General features: G+C 47.2%; 1 protein-coding gene across 1 annotated transcript in view; it reads left to right on the top strand.

Annotated features, from left to right (window-relative positions):
- LOC147433797 (heat-inducible transcription repressor) overlaps positions 1-15019 on the top strand; it is a 78274-nt gene extending 63255 nt beyond the window's left edge. Inside the window, exons 4-10 of the mRNA XM_086490406.1 lie at positions 10453-11088; positions 11241-11395; positions 12981-13207; positions 13279-13415; positions 13494-13900; positions 13980-14083; positions 14529-15019. Coding sequence (XP_086346532.1) covers positions 10453-11088; positions 11241-11395; positions 12981-13207; positions 13279-13415; positions 13494-13900; positions 13980-14083; positions 14529-14596 — 1734 coding nt within the window. The 3' untranslated portion in view covers positions 14597-15019. The remainder of the gene's footprint in view (positions 1-10452; positions 11089-11240; positions 11396-12980; positions 13208-13278; positions 13416-13493; positions 13901-13979; positions 14084-14528) is intronic.
- Positions 15020-15369: the final 350 nt, after the last annotated feature.

Genomic DNA, 15369 nt, shown 5'->3' with positions numbered 1-15369 from the left:
TCTTCAAGTCAGGAGACCCTATGGAGCCTGGGAATTATCGCACTATCATGATTGGACACACACTGGCACGGTTGTTGTAACAAACTGTTGACGAGTCAAAGCCTAAAGAATGGAGCCAACTTACAGATGATGTGGCTGCCCGAGAGCAAAAACCCTAACTGTTGAAACCCTAATTCTGGAAACCCTAACCCTAAAACCTGCAAACCCTAATTCTAGAAACCCTAAGAAGAACAAGCAACAGAAGAAGAAGTCCTACCAACTTATGGGGACCCCGTCCGATGGGGCTACAAGTGACATAAAGGCATTAAAAATAAAGCAAAACACAGTCAAAAGACTTTGCACATCAAAATATGATGATGTGGCACATGTACGGACGTCCCGGAATTCGCGGCGGATTTTTAGGGAAATCCCGAAATTTTAGGAAAGTGATTTTTTGGGGTCAGCTTTTCATATTTGATGCTTTTAGGCTTTGGGCCTTTAAATATGAGCCTTGGGGGCCTCTCTGGCACTTTTTAGCGCACAGATTGCAGAGCAGGTGCTCCTCGGCTGTTGTACTTTGTGAATCAGCAGTAATATAAAGAAATACCGAAAGGGGCGCCAAGGTTTGGGGCCAATACTCTCTGGGGTGGAATTCCGCCACTCCGTGTCGCGTGTCGTCGCTCTCTCTCTCGGTTCAGTTCTTATTGAAGTGCTAAAAGTTTGTTCAGTCTGTTCTTTTCTATTGGCACGTGGTGCCCGTCCTATGACAGTTGTATGCATCCATTCTTGAGCAGCAGTTGAGTAGATGGGCAGAGAGGGAAGGAATGCGTGCAGCTGGGCAGGCTGGGTTCAGGAGAGGCTTCTCTACTCTTGACCATATCTTGACACTCAGGGCCATCATCGAGGAGGGTAGATCTCATGGGAGATGGATCTATTGTAGCTTTATGGACTTCCGCAAAGCCTTTGACACAGTACCCAGAGCTAGATTGATGCGCAGATTACAGGAGATGGGAGTACCTACAGAGCTCATTTGGGGGATCATGGCATTGTACAGATCAGTAGTAGGGCATGTACGCACCCCGGAGGGACTTTCTACACCGGTTCACTCCACTATTGGGGTGAAGCAGGGCTGCCCGCTCTCTCCTACTCTATTCGGTATGTATGTGGATGAGGTTTCTGACTACATTGAGAGCGATGGTGATAGAAGTGCGCAGCTAGCACGGACATGGATTCCACTTTTGTTATATGCTGATGATATTGTGTTGATCTCCAAATCTCCGGAGGGGATGCAACGTCACTTGGATGCTTTGCATAGATTTGCCCACGAAAGTGGTCTGTCTGTTAACCTTGGTAAAACCAAGGTTATGGTGTTTAATACCACCCCACAGTGGATCAGGAGGTCAGCACCTACATTCACATACGGCCAGGAGACTGTGGAATACACAGATGCTTACACTTACCTTGGAGTGGTTTTTAGCGGACCTGCATTCTCACTCAGGAGAGCAGCAGAGGCCAGATTGACTAGAGCCCATGCAGCATTGGGTAGATTGGAGAGGATGTGTTCGCAGGTTCAGTTTCAGGAGCCTCAGACGAAGCTCTGGCTCTTTGACACTTTGGTGGCTTCTGCATTGCTCTATGGAGCTAAGATACGGGGACCTTCACTGGATCACCACGGAAGGTCGGGTCGCACTGATGGATGGGGGAACATGGAGAAACCTCTCGTCTCTATGATCTTGCGGCTCATTAGAGCCAAGGCATCAGTACCACGTGCCATTATCCGAGTAGAGCTAGCGGCCCCCCCACTAGTGGTTGAGGCGCTCACCAGATCAGTCTCCTTCATACACGGCATGTGGGAACTTCCTAGAGACATATGCTCGCATTGCACTTGAGTCCTCTTGACAGTTAGCCATGCAGGGAGATACAGCATGCTGGTATGGGGAGATGACATCATGGTTTCAGGCGCATGGGTTCAGCATAGACAGGTTGCCACCCTTCCAATACTCATTGGATGCACCATCTCCCACTCTTACACAGTCCGAGATCACCAGGCTCATCCGCCAAGACCTGACCTAGCTAGACACCAGGAGGACATGGATACAGCCAGCGCAAGAGCTGGGCACGAAGATGGCTTTCTACGAGAGCATCTTCTCCAGCTTATGGAGGATGGTTTTGTGACGAGACCCAGATACATGGACACCCACTTGTCTCATGGGATAAGATGTGCTATTGGCCAATTACACACATCTTCTCACCAGCTACGGATTGAGACTGGGAGATACAGCGGAGTACCAGCAGAGGCTAGGACATGCCCCTTGTGTGACATGGAGCCTGAGACAGAGTTGCACTACACATGCTACTGCCCCGTCTACTACAAGATACGAGGCCGCTTCCATTGCTTGTTCAGAGAGGGTTTTGGACGACTCGCCAGAGTCATGGGATAGGAGGATCAGAGATGCCTGGGTTTGTTCTTGCTCGAGCTGCGCAGACACAAAGATAGCCTGATGAGTGGAGAGGCTAGCCAGTCTCAGAGATGGATCACAGATTTTTTTAGAGCAAACACGGGACAGCAGCCGCAGGAGCCACCCCCATAGCAGAGCTCCCTTTCGTCTCACAACAGAGGCACGCTGATCGATCGAGCGATCGAGCTGGGGAAATCCAGGCGCCCACGACTGCGGAGGACTACACAGCATCGACGGAGGCTACATCAGAAGATTCGGAGCACTTTGCCAGGCATGCATGACGCCCGGTCAGACTACTGATTATGGAGGAGATTGATGAGATCCGCCAACGATCGATGCTAGATCTCTTGTTATTTAGCTATCCCAGCAAGCTGCCCATTTTGCTTAGTCTAGGATCCCACAGTATTTTTTGTTTCGTTATGTTGTTATTTTATTACTCTTGACTTTGTATCAGATCCGATAGAAATTGAAGCTCTTCCCAGATCAGTGTCCTTTATACATGGTTTGTGGGATACAAATAATTGCCGATATACTAGACTGGCCCTTGAATCCTCTCGACAATTAGCAATGAAAGGGGATACATCATGCTGGTATGCGCAACTGTCCTCGTGGTTTCAGAGACACGGGTTCAGTATGGAAAGATTACCCCCCTTCCAATACTCTCTTGAGGCTCCATCACTGGCAATTACACGAACGGAGATTAATAAAATCATCTGTCAGGATCTTATACAGTTGGATACTAAGAGGAAATGGGTAGACCCTACACAAGAATTGGGCACGAAGATGGCGGACTACAAAGAAAACTTCCTACAGCTATCTGAAGATGGATTTGTGATTCGCCCGAGCTACATGGATACCCACCTATCTCATGGTTTGAGATGTGCTATTGGTCAGATTCGTACATCCTCACACCAGCTGGAAATTGAATTTGGCAGATTTAGGGGAATCCCACCTGAGAGCAGAATTTGCAAGTTATGCGGAATGGAGCCGGAGACAGAATTACACTACATATGCCATTGCACCGTATACTATGAGATACGTGGGCGTTTCCATTGCCTATTTAAAGAAGGCTTTGGACCTCTAGATAGAGTCATGCAATACCAAGATCAAAGATGCTTAGGCTTGTACCTACTGGAACTACATCGGCACAGGGATAATCTAATGAGAAGACAAAGAGCACTACAGCCTCAGAGGCAGATCATAGATTTCTTCGGATCGAGAGAAGCAGGAGTGGAAGGAGAAGGAAGAGGCCAGCAGCCAACACAAAGGCGTACCCACATTCATACCAAAGGCACCCTCATTGATGACAGGGCGATTGAGCTTAGGAAATCGAGACGACCACGACCGAGATGCAGAAGCACACTTCACCGGAGGAGACTACAACAAAGGATTAGAAGCATTCTAGCCTGACACGCAGAATGCTCCTAAGAAGTTTATTCAATACTTTGTATTTAGTTTTTCACATTCACATTTATTTTCACACTTTCACACTTTTCACACTTAGTACTTTAGTATTAAGGTACTGAGACATTGTAACAGATTCACCACTTTTGTATCAGTTTGGTCTCATCGGTCATTTTGGCCTTTTGAAGACGTTAATATAACATTTCATTTCAGTTCATTTCAGTTCATTTCTCTCTCTCTCTCTCTCTCTCTCTCTCTCTCTCTCTCTCTCTCTCTCTCTCTCTCTCTCTCTGTGCCCCCCCGCTGCCCTGCTCGCTCGCTCTGCTCCCTCGCTGACCCCTCGCCTTGCTCGCTGACCCCGCTCGCTGTTGTGCCCGCTTGCAAACCCTGCCCGCCTGCAGCCCCGCGCGCAGTGGAACTCCTACTGCCTCCCCCTCCTCGCGTTGCCTCTGCAAACCCGCCCCCCCCCCCCCTCCCCACATGCTACGGGTAGGATGACCCCCCACCCTTCCTCTACGCGTTCCCCCCCCCCCCCCCCCCCCCCTCCCCACATGCTACGGGTAGGATGACCCCCCCCCCTTCCTCTACGCGTTCCCCCCCCCCCCCCCCCCCCCCCCCCCAAAATTTAACGCGTAGGATGTCCCCCCCTTCTTCTCCGCGTAGGAAGTAAATTTTATTTATTTTATTTTATTTTAATTTTTTTATTATTTTTTGAACCTCGCCCCCGCCCCCACCACTTTGTAACTCTCGGGCCCCATAGGTCATTATGGCCTTTTGAGGACTTTAATAAAACATTTCATTTCATTTCTACCAACCTTTACCCCCCCCCCCCTCCTTCACCTTTGTTTTCGAGACGCGCGCGCGCACACACACACAGCTGAACATATTGAGGGCACCTGGCCACACCGCCTCGCGCTCCGTCACTCATCGCAATCGCCGCTAGTGTGGGTGGACACGTACATCCAGTGCCGCGCCCGCTACTAGGGTGGGTGCACACGCGCATCTAACCCCCTTGCGGACGGCGATCAAACATGAGGAAGACGAACGAAAAAGCCAACCCCCTAGAGGATGCCATTCGAAAATGCAAAGAGGAAATGACGGAGACCATCACCAAGATGAACCGCAGTCTCTGGGGCACAATAAACATTCTCGAAGGACGTGTGCTGATCCAAGAGAGCAAGATAAGCACGCTGGAAGACCGAGTGACGACCCAAGAGGAAGAGATCACGTCACTCAAGAAAGAACTCGCTGAAGCCCGATCAAGAAACACATTGGAAGAGGGAGAATTGCAACCCTCAGTAATTGAAGAAATCAACACGATCAAGGAACAAGTACGGGCCATCAAAGAGGGAGAAGAACAACACAAAGAAATGACGACTTCTTGGGTGGATGTTCTTACCAAAACCCAACAGACGGCGGACAAAGCCGAGAAATGGATCAAGGTGGCCAAGAAAGGAAAAGACAAGGAGATAACGCCCACATCCACACCCAACAACATCATTAACCAGACACTAGAGGAGAAGCAGAGGAGAAGGGTGCGCGCTTTACATGTGAGAATTTGCGGTCTTAAAGACAAAGACAATGTGGACGAAGAGGTAAAAGAACTCATGGCCTTGATGGGGGTTCATGAGCCGATGCTCACAAGAGCCTGGAGAGTGGGCAACATAAAGAAAAATGGTAGCAGTGGGGAAACCTGAAAAGAAAGGGCACTCATCCTCCGTTTTCCCTCCATGGAAGCGAAGAAGTGCTTCTTGAAGAAAAGGTTAACTCTTAAAGAGACGGGCATCTTTCTCGGGGATGATCTTACCCTCTCGCAGATCGCTCATATGCAAGAGGTAATGCCGGAGATTAGAGCGGCAAGGGGAAAAGGCAAGATTGCCTTTTACCGAGATGGAAGAGTGCTAATACTGGAGCGACGCTCCACATGACGGTGCGAGACTTATGGGACCACACTCAAAGTGGCGGCCTGGAACTGTAATGGATCTATGCGTCTTGATGTGGGTGCTTTTGAGGATAGTTTTATTGGAAGAGACATCTCTCTTTTACTCTGAGACACATCAGGACCCTCGACAATCCATGCCTCACATCAATGGATAGATGGGAGACAGCTTACAAACAGGAGACGCGCTCAGAGCACAGAGGACGGGGCTCAAGAAGAGTGGCAGTGTTATTTAGAGAGGATTTGCAGCCATTGATACATATAGCCCCGGTGATGAGCAGGTTAGGTACATGTGGGTGAGATTGAAAGGAGAGACAGGCAGATATCTCTACATTGCTATTTGCTACTTTCCCCCGAGTACATCAGTTTATGCACCACCCAGAGGACAGTCCCCCTTCTCTATTTTGGATGATGACATATGGGAGTTCTCTAGGGACGGTGACATTATCATCCTCGGGGACTTCAATGCTAGGATTGCCCATCACTAGGCAGTGTTTTATGATACTTCAGAGGAGATGCTAAGAGAGATAGATGTGGCAGAGACGGGCCTTTCCAGACTATCACACGATATGGAATATACTGAGTATGGGCGACACCTAATAGACATGGGCACTGCACATAGGTTGGCCATCTTGAACGGCCTACAGAGATTTCCTGCTGCGGGAGGCTTTACATGCTTCCCACACAGACATGGAGCCAGCACGGTGGACTATGTCATGGCAGAACCGAATCTCATCTCTAGTATCGAGGATCTCACAGTTGGGCCCAGACCGGTCGAGGTGGCAGTGGATCATGCTCTGGTGTCAATGACCATCTCCTTCCAGTTCAGTGCAGCACACAGGCCACGAGTAGCAGCCCCTACTCGCTACACATTCACAAGGGAGACGGACTCTGTATACATGGACGGAATCTACAGACGCCTATGCACTGAGGACCTGGGGCGACCTCTGGAGGAGCTAACTACTATACTGACACAGACATTACATGAGGCAGCAGCAGAAGCATACCCACCCACCCAGCCTGAGCAGAGCCGCCGATTTGGGAAAATGCCTCAGAACAGCTGGTACGATGAGGAGTGCCGCCAGACTAGAACCAGACTTCAGAGGGAGGTGCTGTTGGGGGACGTCACTCACAGACAGTCACAGATGGACTTCCGACGCCTGGTGCGGCGAAAGAAGAGGGCATTTTTGGCTAGACTCGAGCAGGATCTATATCAGCTATTCTTGAGTCAAGACTCACGTGAGGCGTGGCGGCTCTTTCATGAGCAGTCCCCCCCCCCCCCTTCTATTTCCTCCACAGAGACCTGGGGTCAGTACGCATCATCTTTGTACACGGTACTTGGACAGCGGCCCCTCCCCAACCCCCCCGACCCATGCCCACATACATGTGTCTTTTTCACTGCTGAGATGGTGAAGAAAGCCATTGACAGGATGAAGACTGGGAGAGCATATGATCATGAGGGCCTAGTAGCTGAGCATTTCATGCATGCCAAAGACCTACTAGCAGAGCTTCTAGCAGTTATGTTTAACCGTGCCATGTGTGAGGGCCTACCGGACACTTGGAGCCTATCTACAATCGTACCTATCTTCAAATAAGGAGACCCCATGGAGCCTGGGAATTATCGCACTATTATGATTGGGCACACACTGGCACGGTTGTATGCATCCATTCTTGAGCAACAACTGAGTAGATGGGCAGAGAGGGAAGGAATACGTGCAACTGGGCAGGCAGGATTCATGAGAGGCTTCTCTACTGTTGACCATATCCTAACACTCAGGGCCATCATCGAGGAAGGCAGATCTCATGGGAGACGGATCTATTGTAGCTTTGTGGACTTCCGCAAAGCTTTCGACACGGTACCCAGAGCTAGACTGATGCGTAGATTATAGGAAATGGGAGTACCCACAGAACTCATTTCGGGGATCATGGCATTGTACAGATCAGTAGTAGGGCATGTACGCACCCCGGAGGGACTTTCTACACCAGTTCACTCCACTATTGGGGTGAAGTAGGGCTGCCCGCTCTCTCCCACTCTTTTCGGTATGTATGTGGATGAGATTTTTGACTACATTGACAGCGATGGGGATAAAGGTGCTCAGTTGGCAGGGACATGGATTCCACTTTTGTTATATGCTGATGACATAGTGTTGATCTCCGAATCCCCAGAGGGAATGCAACGTCAATTGGATGCTTTGCATACGTTTGCCTACGAAAGTGGTTTGTCTATCAACCTGGGTAAAACCAAGGTTATGGTGTTTAATACCACCCCACAGTGGATCAAGAGGTCAGCACCTACACTCACATACAGCCAGGAGACTGTGGAGTACACAGACGCTTACACTTACCTTGGAGTGGTTTTTAGCGGACCTACATTCTCACTTAGAAGAGCAGTAGAAACCAGACTTACTAGAGCCCACGCAGCATTGGGTAGATTGGAGAGGATGTGTTCGCAGGTTCAGTTTCAGGAGCCCCGTACGAAGCTTTGGCTCTTTGACACCTTGGTGGCTTCAGCATTGCTCTATGGAACCGAGATATGGGGACCTTCACTGGATCACCACGGGAGGACGGGTCGCTCAGACGTATGGGGGAACATGGAGAAACCTCTCGTCTCTATGATCTCGCGGCTCATTAGGGCCAAGGCATCAGTACCACGGGCCATTATCCGAGCAGAGCTAGCGGCCCCCCCACTAGTGGTGGAGGCGCTCACCAGATCAGTCTCCTTCATAACCCGCACATGGGAACTTCCCAGAGACAGATATGCCCGCATTGCACTTGAGCCCTCCCGACAGTTAGCCATACAAGGAGATACAACATGCTGGTATGGGGAGATGACATCATGGTTTCAGGCACATGGGTTCAGCATAGACCGACTGCCACCATTCCATTACTCATTGGATGCACCATCTCTCACCCTTACACAGTCAGAGATCACCAAGCTCATACGCCAAGACCTGACCCAGCTAGACACCAGAAGGACATGGATACAACCAGCACAGGAATTGGGCATGAAGATGGCTTTTTACAAAGACCACCTTCTCCAGCTTACGGAAGATGGTTTTGTGGCATCAGTCGTTGGCGCTCACCAGATCGGTCTCCTTCATAAACCGCACATGGGCACTTCCTAGAGACAGATATGCTTGCATAGCACTTGAATCCTCTCGACAGTTAGCCATACGAGGAGATACAACATGCTGGTATGGGGAGATGACATCATGGTTTCAGGCACATGGGTTCAGCATAGACCGGCTGCCACCATTCCATTACTCATTGGATGCACCATCTCTCACCCTTACACAGTCAGAGATCACCAAGCGCATATGCCAAGACCTGACCCAGCTAGACACCAGAAGGACATGGATACAACCAGCACAGGAATTGGGCACGAAGATGGCTTTTTACAAAGACCACCTTCTCCAGCTTACGGAAGATGGTTTTGTGGCGAGACCCAGATACATGGATACTCACTTGTCTCATGGGATACGATGTGCTATTGGCCAATTACACACATCTTCTCACCAGTTGCGGATTGAGACTAGGAGATACAGCGGAGTACCAGCAGAGGACAGGACATGCCCCTTGTGTAACATGGAACTTGAGACAGAGCTACACTATACATGTCGCTGCCCCGTCTACTACGAGATACGAGGCCGCTTCCATTGCTTGTTCAGAGAAGGTTTTGGACCACTCTCAAGAGTCATGGGATACGAAGATCAGAGATGTCTGGGTTTGTTCTTGCTCGAGCTGCGCAGACACAGAGATAGCCTAATGAATGGCGAGGCTAGCCAGTCTCAAAGACAGATCACAGACTTCTTCAGAGCAGACACGAGACAGCCGCAAGAGCCACTCCCACAGTAGAGCTCCCCCTCGTCTCACACCAGAGGCACACTGATTGACCGAGCGATTGAACTGGGGAAATCTAGGCGCCCGCGACTGCGAAGAACTACACAGCATCGACGGAGGCTACGACAGAAAATTCGGAGCACGCTGGCCAGGCATGCACAACGCCCGGTCAAACTACTAACCATGGAGGAAATTGATGAGATTCGCCAACGAACGATGCTAGATCTCTTGTGATTCAGCTATCCCAACAAGCCGCCCATTTTTTGCTTAGTCTTTTGCTTGGTTCACATCGATCAACTTAGGACCCCATAGTATATATCTTTGTTTTGTACTGTTGTTAGGTTCTTTTGTTACTCTGACTTTGTATCAAATCCACCACTTTGTAACTTTCGGGTCTCATAGGTCATTATGGCCTTTTGAAGACGTTAATATAACATTTCATTTCATTTCATTTCTCTCTCTCTCTCTCTCTCTCTCTCTCTCTCTCTCTCCCCCCCCCCCCCCCCCCCCCCCCCCCCCCATATTTAATGTTCCTCAAACAAAATCAAGCATAGACATATGGGCTAAACGTGGACAATCTGTCCATGTCACATGTCTGTCCCTATATCCATGTGCATGTCTCTGTGGGCCCACGTCGTCCATGTATTCATTGTCAGTTCATGTCTGCTGTTAGTTGTCATTGTCAAGGATTATAGACAAGCATCGGCAGCAACATTCTTGGCATGATATTTCTTTCGTACAAGGTGTGCTTGGTTAGTATTAATTCCAGCCCGCAATTGTGCCTCAAGTAGTGCTATATTCGTCTTCTGATGTGTAAATGACAGAGCGCAGGTGGTGCTTCAAATCTCTGTCGCAACTGATCTGAAGGGTGAGGTTGTTCTCGAGGTACTTCAGTTTCAGCAGCCAGGACAAGTTGGAACAGTTTCTCATCATGGAAATCAGATGGAAAGGACTCAAGCTCATCAAGGCTTCAGTAACTCATCAGACCAACTTCTACAGTGGCTTCTTCCATTGGATAACCCTCCATCACCACCTTTGTCTGGCGTGGCCGCTACATCGACCTCATTTGTAAATAGCTCACCACAAAGGCCCTCTCTAACAGGTTCATCTGGATCCTCTCTCTTTTCCTTCGCAAATATACGCACCTACTCTTCAGGTTCATCTTCGCACAGTGCCCAGTTATCAAGCATGGCTACATCACAGCTGACTTCAACATATGGGCTAGAGGAATGGGACCGCCCTGCCTCGCAAAGGTCTGCAAAGGGACATTCAATGGGGAAGGAGGGTCTTTTGTCTTTCAGGGGTGCTCAGCTAGAGCCTCAGAGATTTTCTGTACATTTTGGTCTGGAAGGTCTTTACGTTCCAGGATGGCGATGGAGGAGAAAGCTTGATATTGTGGAGCCAGTTGCGATCGAATCCTATATTGCTGATTGCAATACAAAAGACCTAATATGTGTGACTGTTGAGGTGGGTAATATTGCGGTGCAATTTTTGCCTGAGACCTATTGTGCACTTGCTTTGTTTTCTGTTATTGCTACTTGGTAAGCTGTTTATCACACGCAGGTTTCTTTCCATTCCTAAATGCACATGCTGATTGACAGTTTTTGTTTTTAAAACAGAACATTGTTCCAAATCATTTTCCAGAAATTTCTGTAGTCATTGATTCAATTAGCATTGTCTGTCAAACTCCTCGGTCGAGCAGTATTGCATCAGCGGTACCTCTTGCTTGTGTGGAAGTGGGAGAAGATCATAAACTTCCAGGGCTGTCCCTCAGGTTGTGACTTGTGCTTTATTCAGCTTGAAGAGTAAATCTTTTTTTCCTCTTTTGTTGACTTGATGTGCAATGGTTAATTTTGTATCGAGGTGCGATTTCTTGTTGGTAAGCCAATAATCAAGGGGTCCACATCATTATTTTAGAGACTCACACTCAATACCCTCCTATAGAAAGGCAAGTTATGGAAAGTCAGGCTTTGCATTCTGTGTTTGAGGCCATGGTTCCATGAAGCAACAATAAGGATAAGTTGAACGCGTAGCTTCCTACCTCTAAATCAACTTTCTCTCATCAGTTTTTATTCTACAATTACAAAAGTCATTTAAGGTCAAGATTTGCAGACTTTTCAAGAATGGCATGTTCAAAGTACGCTGAATGCTGCACTTGCAGGCAGATACTCCTCGATATAAGGCAGAATAAGATGAGTTCAAACAAATATGCTCACAAAGTATAAGCAAAGGACAATCTCTGTAAGTCATAGGAATGTGCTCACCTTGAAAGTGACGACATTAAGGCCAAAAGCACACGAAGTGAGTGTTGGTAATCATTCATAGCTTAAGAACTAAAAAATTTCGGAATAACTGGATTCATAGTGAGAGGGTATATTTTGAATGCATCATAAGAGGGTGACCAGAGCATCGGAGACGTAATAACCCTAGGACCATCATAGAACGGATATTCTTAGTGCGTCATTCCAGCGGAATGGCTAGAGCACTAGGAAAAGGAATATCTGCTGGACCACCTGAGATGAGTACTTTGATACGTCACGTCGGAAGGGTGACATAAGAGTATCGAGAAGGGGTATCCAACCATCCAGAACGAACAATTCTGATGCGTCATGGGATGGGTGACTAAACAGAGTATCGCTAAGGATTTGTTCCGTATTAAATTTTTGCAGGGTTTTAAAGTGCAAGAGGGAGCAGGACCAGGGGAAGGGGAGGGCCTCTACTCAAGAAAACTGCTATAAGGAACAGAGCATGATCAGCCCAAAGGGTTCCATACATTGAGATTGGGAGGTTGGGTTCCATACATTGAGATCAAGGAATAGAGATTTCCAAGGAGGGATTTCATGTCCAAGGTAGAATGGTAGAACTATAGGGTTGTGGTGCTCTAAGATTGGACATTGCTCTCTAGAGTTATAGAACATTGGCTGTCGAGGAACAGACGTTCTGAGGTTAGGGTTTTACCTTGAGATATGGTAGCAAAGGCTTCAGACGCCATCGAGATATGATATCAGAATAGAGCATGGGAATCGTGCCTCACCTCTTGGTTCATATGCTTGTATAGACTTCTCCCCAAAAATTATAGATGCTCTTTAAGCGGCGAGGCTGGGAGGGGGGCGCCTTGCCTGCAGATTTCACAATAAGTAAACTCTGCCTTGTGAGAGTAAAAAGAAAGAAATTAGAAAGGTTCTTCAATTAGAATGCAGAGAATTTTATTACTTCAGTTATGCAGCGTTTCTTTGCTGGGTTTTTTTTTGTGAAAATTTAATGGAAAAATTTCCTTGATTTTTCATGGTCTTTATCATTCAAAATCTGATTCTGGAGGTTTGGTCTCTATGAATTTGATTAAGTTAAGTTTTAAACAGGCCTGGAGAGCAGCACTCATTTATTTTGAAGCCTTCAAACTCTTCATCACGTCCATCAGCCAAGGACAAGGTTAAAGCAGCTTCAATAAGTTCTTTGCATGACGTGCAGCCATCAACCACTTCATTCCAAGGGAGTGTAAAGCAGAAGGGCAAGGACCACGGATTGGGATCTTTTCAGGATGCTGGCAATTACGTTGTTGTGGTATCCTGTAGATGCAGTCATACAGGTAGTCCACTCTCCTTTGAGTGCTTGTATCAACAACGCTTTCCCTTGGCTGAGAACATACACTTTTTGCAGAGTCAAGACTACATTTCAAACATCCTATAAAGTGGCAGCCACGCACTCCTCGAGATCTTCTACTGTCAGTTTCTTTGGAATCGGTATCTAAACCTGAGCTATCAACAACTGGCTCATTGCCTACCTTCGTGCCCAAGGTAAACCACTGTGACGACATGTTTATTTGACACAGCTATGGTTTGTTCAGTACTAAAATGGTAATCCATGCTAAACAGGTGGTAACAATTCAAGCAACCAACCTAACCTCAGATTCTTTGCACCTCACGTTACTGGCTCCAAGCTCAAAATACTCTGGGTCTTCCCTACCGCTCCCTGCCGCCAACATCTCAGGGTTACCACGCATAAGCAGTTTTATGAGTTTCCATGAGAAGAAAGAGTGGCCGATTGCCAAGAATAAAGAGAATGTTTTGGACCAGGACAAAGGAAATTCAGAAGTCTCACCTAGTGGGCGTCCAAGTTCATTGCAACGTTCATTGTCTTTACCCCCAGCAAAACCCATCGAAAGCATTATGGGAATTACTCCCAGGGTGGTCAAGGAAAGAGCAATATCTGCAGCCGACATTGCTGCAGAAAACAGCTCGGCTCGAACACATTTATGGCTTCAGAGCATCATTCCTTTAGGGTATGGTGTTTGCAACTGCATTTTTCAAACATTGGGCATATTTTGCAACCATAGCTCCAATTGTTATGTGATTTTGCAGTTATGTACCTCCTCAATCAACAACAGCTATCAGATGTGAACTCCTGCCACTAACAGATGGTATTATCACACTAGATACACTGCACATTTCGACAAAAGACCGAGGTACGCTGGAGTTTCTTGGATTGATAGAAACATAGTATCATCTTACACACAATCAGCCAGTAGTAACCAAAGAAGACACTATAACAGCCTGGGTCCATGCATCTCTCTTTATGCCTAACACCTCCTTTGATTTTGCCAGTTAGGTTTAGGTTTGTATGTCTTGTCTTTTTGTTAGTCTCTTTGGAGGGTTGTCACATCGGTGCATCAAGTCTTGTATTTCTACCCCTTGAGTCCCATTTAGCTGTAGGTCATTCTAGTTATGTTATTTTAAACTTTTGACTTGGGTGGCCATAGCACTTTATCAGTATGTCTAGCTCTATGGAGATCTGTGGGTTTGTGTAGCCAATCACGTTAGGTATTGTGATTGCCTCAATTATTGATTGTTGCAATCTTGGTACAAAGTTTTTGAATTCTGATAATTCCCCATATCCGTTTGGCTTTTCAGATGTTTATTACCCAGAGCAAGCTTTGCAAATTCATTCGACATCGAGTATTGGCATTGGTATACCTTAGTGGACTGGTCATACACCAGAGTTCCCATTACATCACCGGATTATTACCTTCAAAATCCAACAACATCACTGCAGTGCGGTCACATTGCGGGTCTGCAAAATTGATTCTAGGAGAATCGGTTAGAGTCTTAGTTGGGAGACAACATATATTGTTCATTGTGCAATATTGTGTCCCCTTTTGTGACCTCTTTTGAGAAGCTTTGGCAAGTTCTGGTAAATGTCTTGAGCACTTCTAGAGCATTAAGTGTATATCGACACATGGATATGTGGCACCCATATTTCGTTTTTTTTCTGTTGAGGGGGCAGTGAGGAAATTATCTCAATAATGGAACGAGGCTTCCACGTAGTTGCAGTGTTTTTGAAGTTTCTGAACGCATTCCACGTGGTTGCAGTGTTTTCGAAGTTTCTGATAGCATTCCACGTAGTTGCAGTGTTTTTGAAGTTTCTGAACGCATTCTAAACCCTTTTTTTTTTGTTGAAGTGAAGCTCTACTGCCTTCTCTACTGTCCATTCAAATGTGGCATATTTTCTTCTTATAAATGCACCCTTGTTGACCCATGAGCATGCATTCTGGCAAAAAGCTTCATTAAAGTAAGAAAGCATTGCAGATGCAAACATGCTGCTAACTTGAGAGAGTTCTCCAGAAGGTAATCTACGGAAAATTTTGTCCGCATATCTAAGTAACAATAGTCTTGTGCCCTAGATGGACTATGAAAGTACTGAACATGCAGACACGCTGCTAATTTCAGAGTTCTTTAAACTGGTAATTTAAGA

Source organism: Adiantum capillus-veneris, chromosome 19, assembly GCF_014529385.1.
Source record: "Adiantum capillus-veneris isolate H3 chromosome 19, ASM1452938v2, whole genome shotgun sequence".
Classification (NCBI taxonomy): Eukaryota; Viridiplantae; Streptophyta; class Polypodiopsida; order Polypodiales; family Pteridaceae; genus Adiantum; species Adiantum capillus-veneris.
This window is presented reverse-complemented; position numbering and strand designations above follow the sequence as displayed.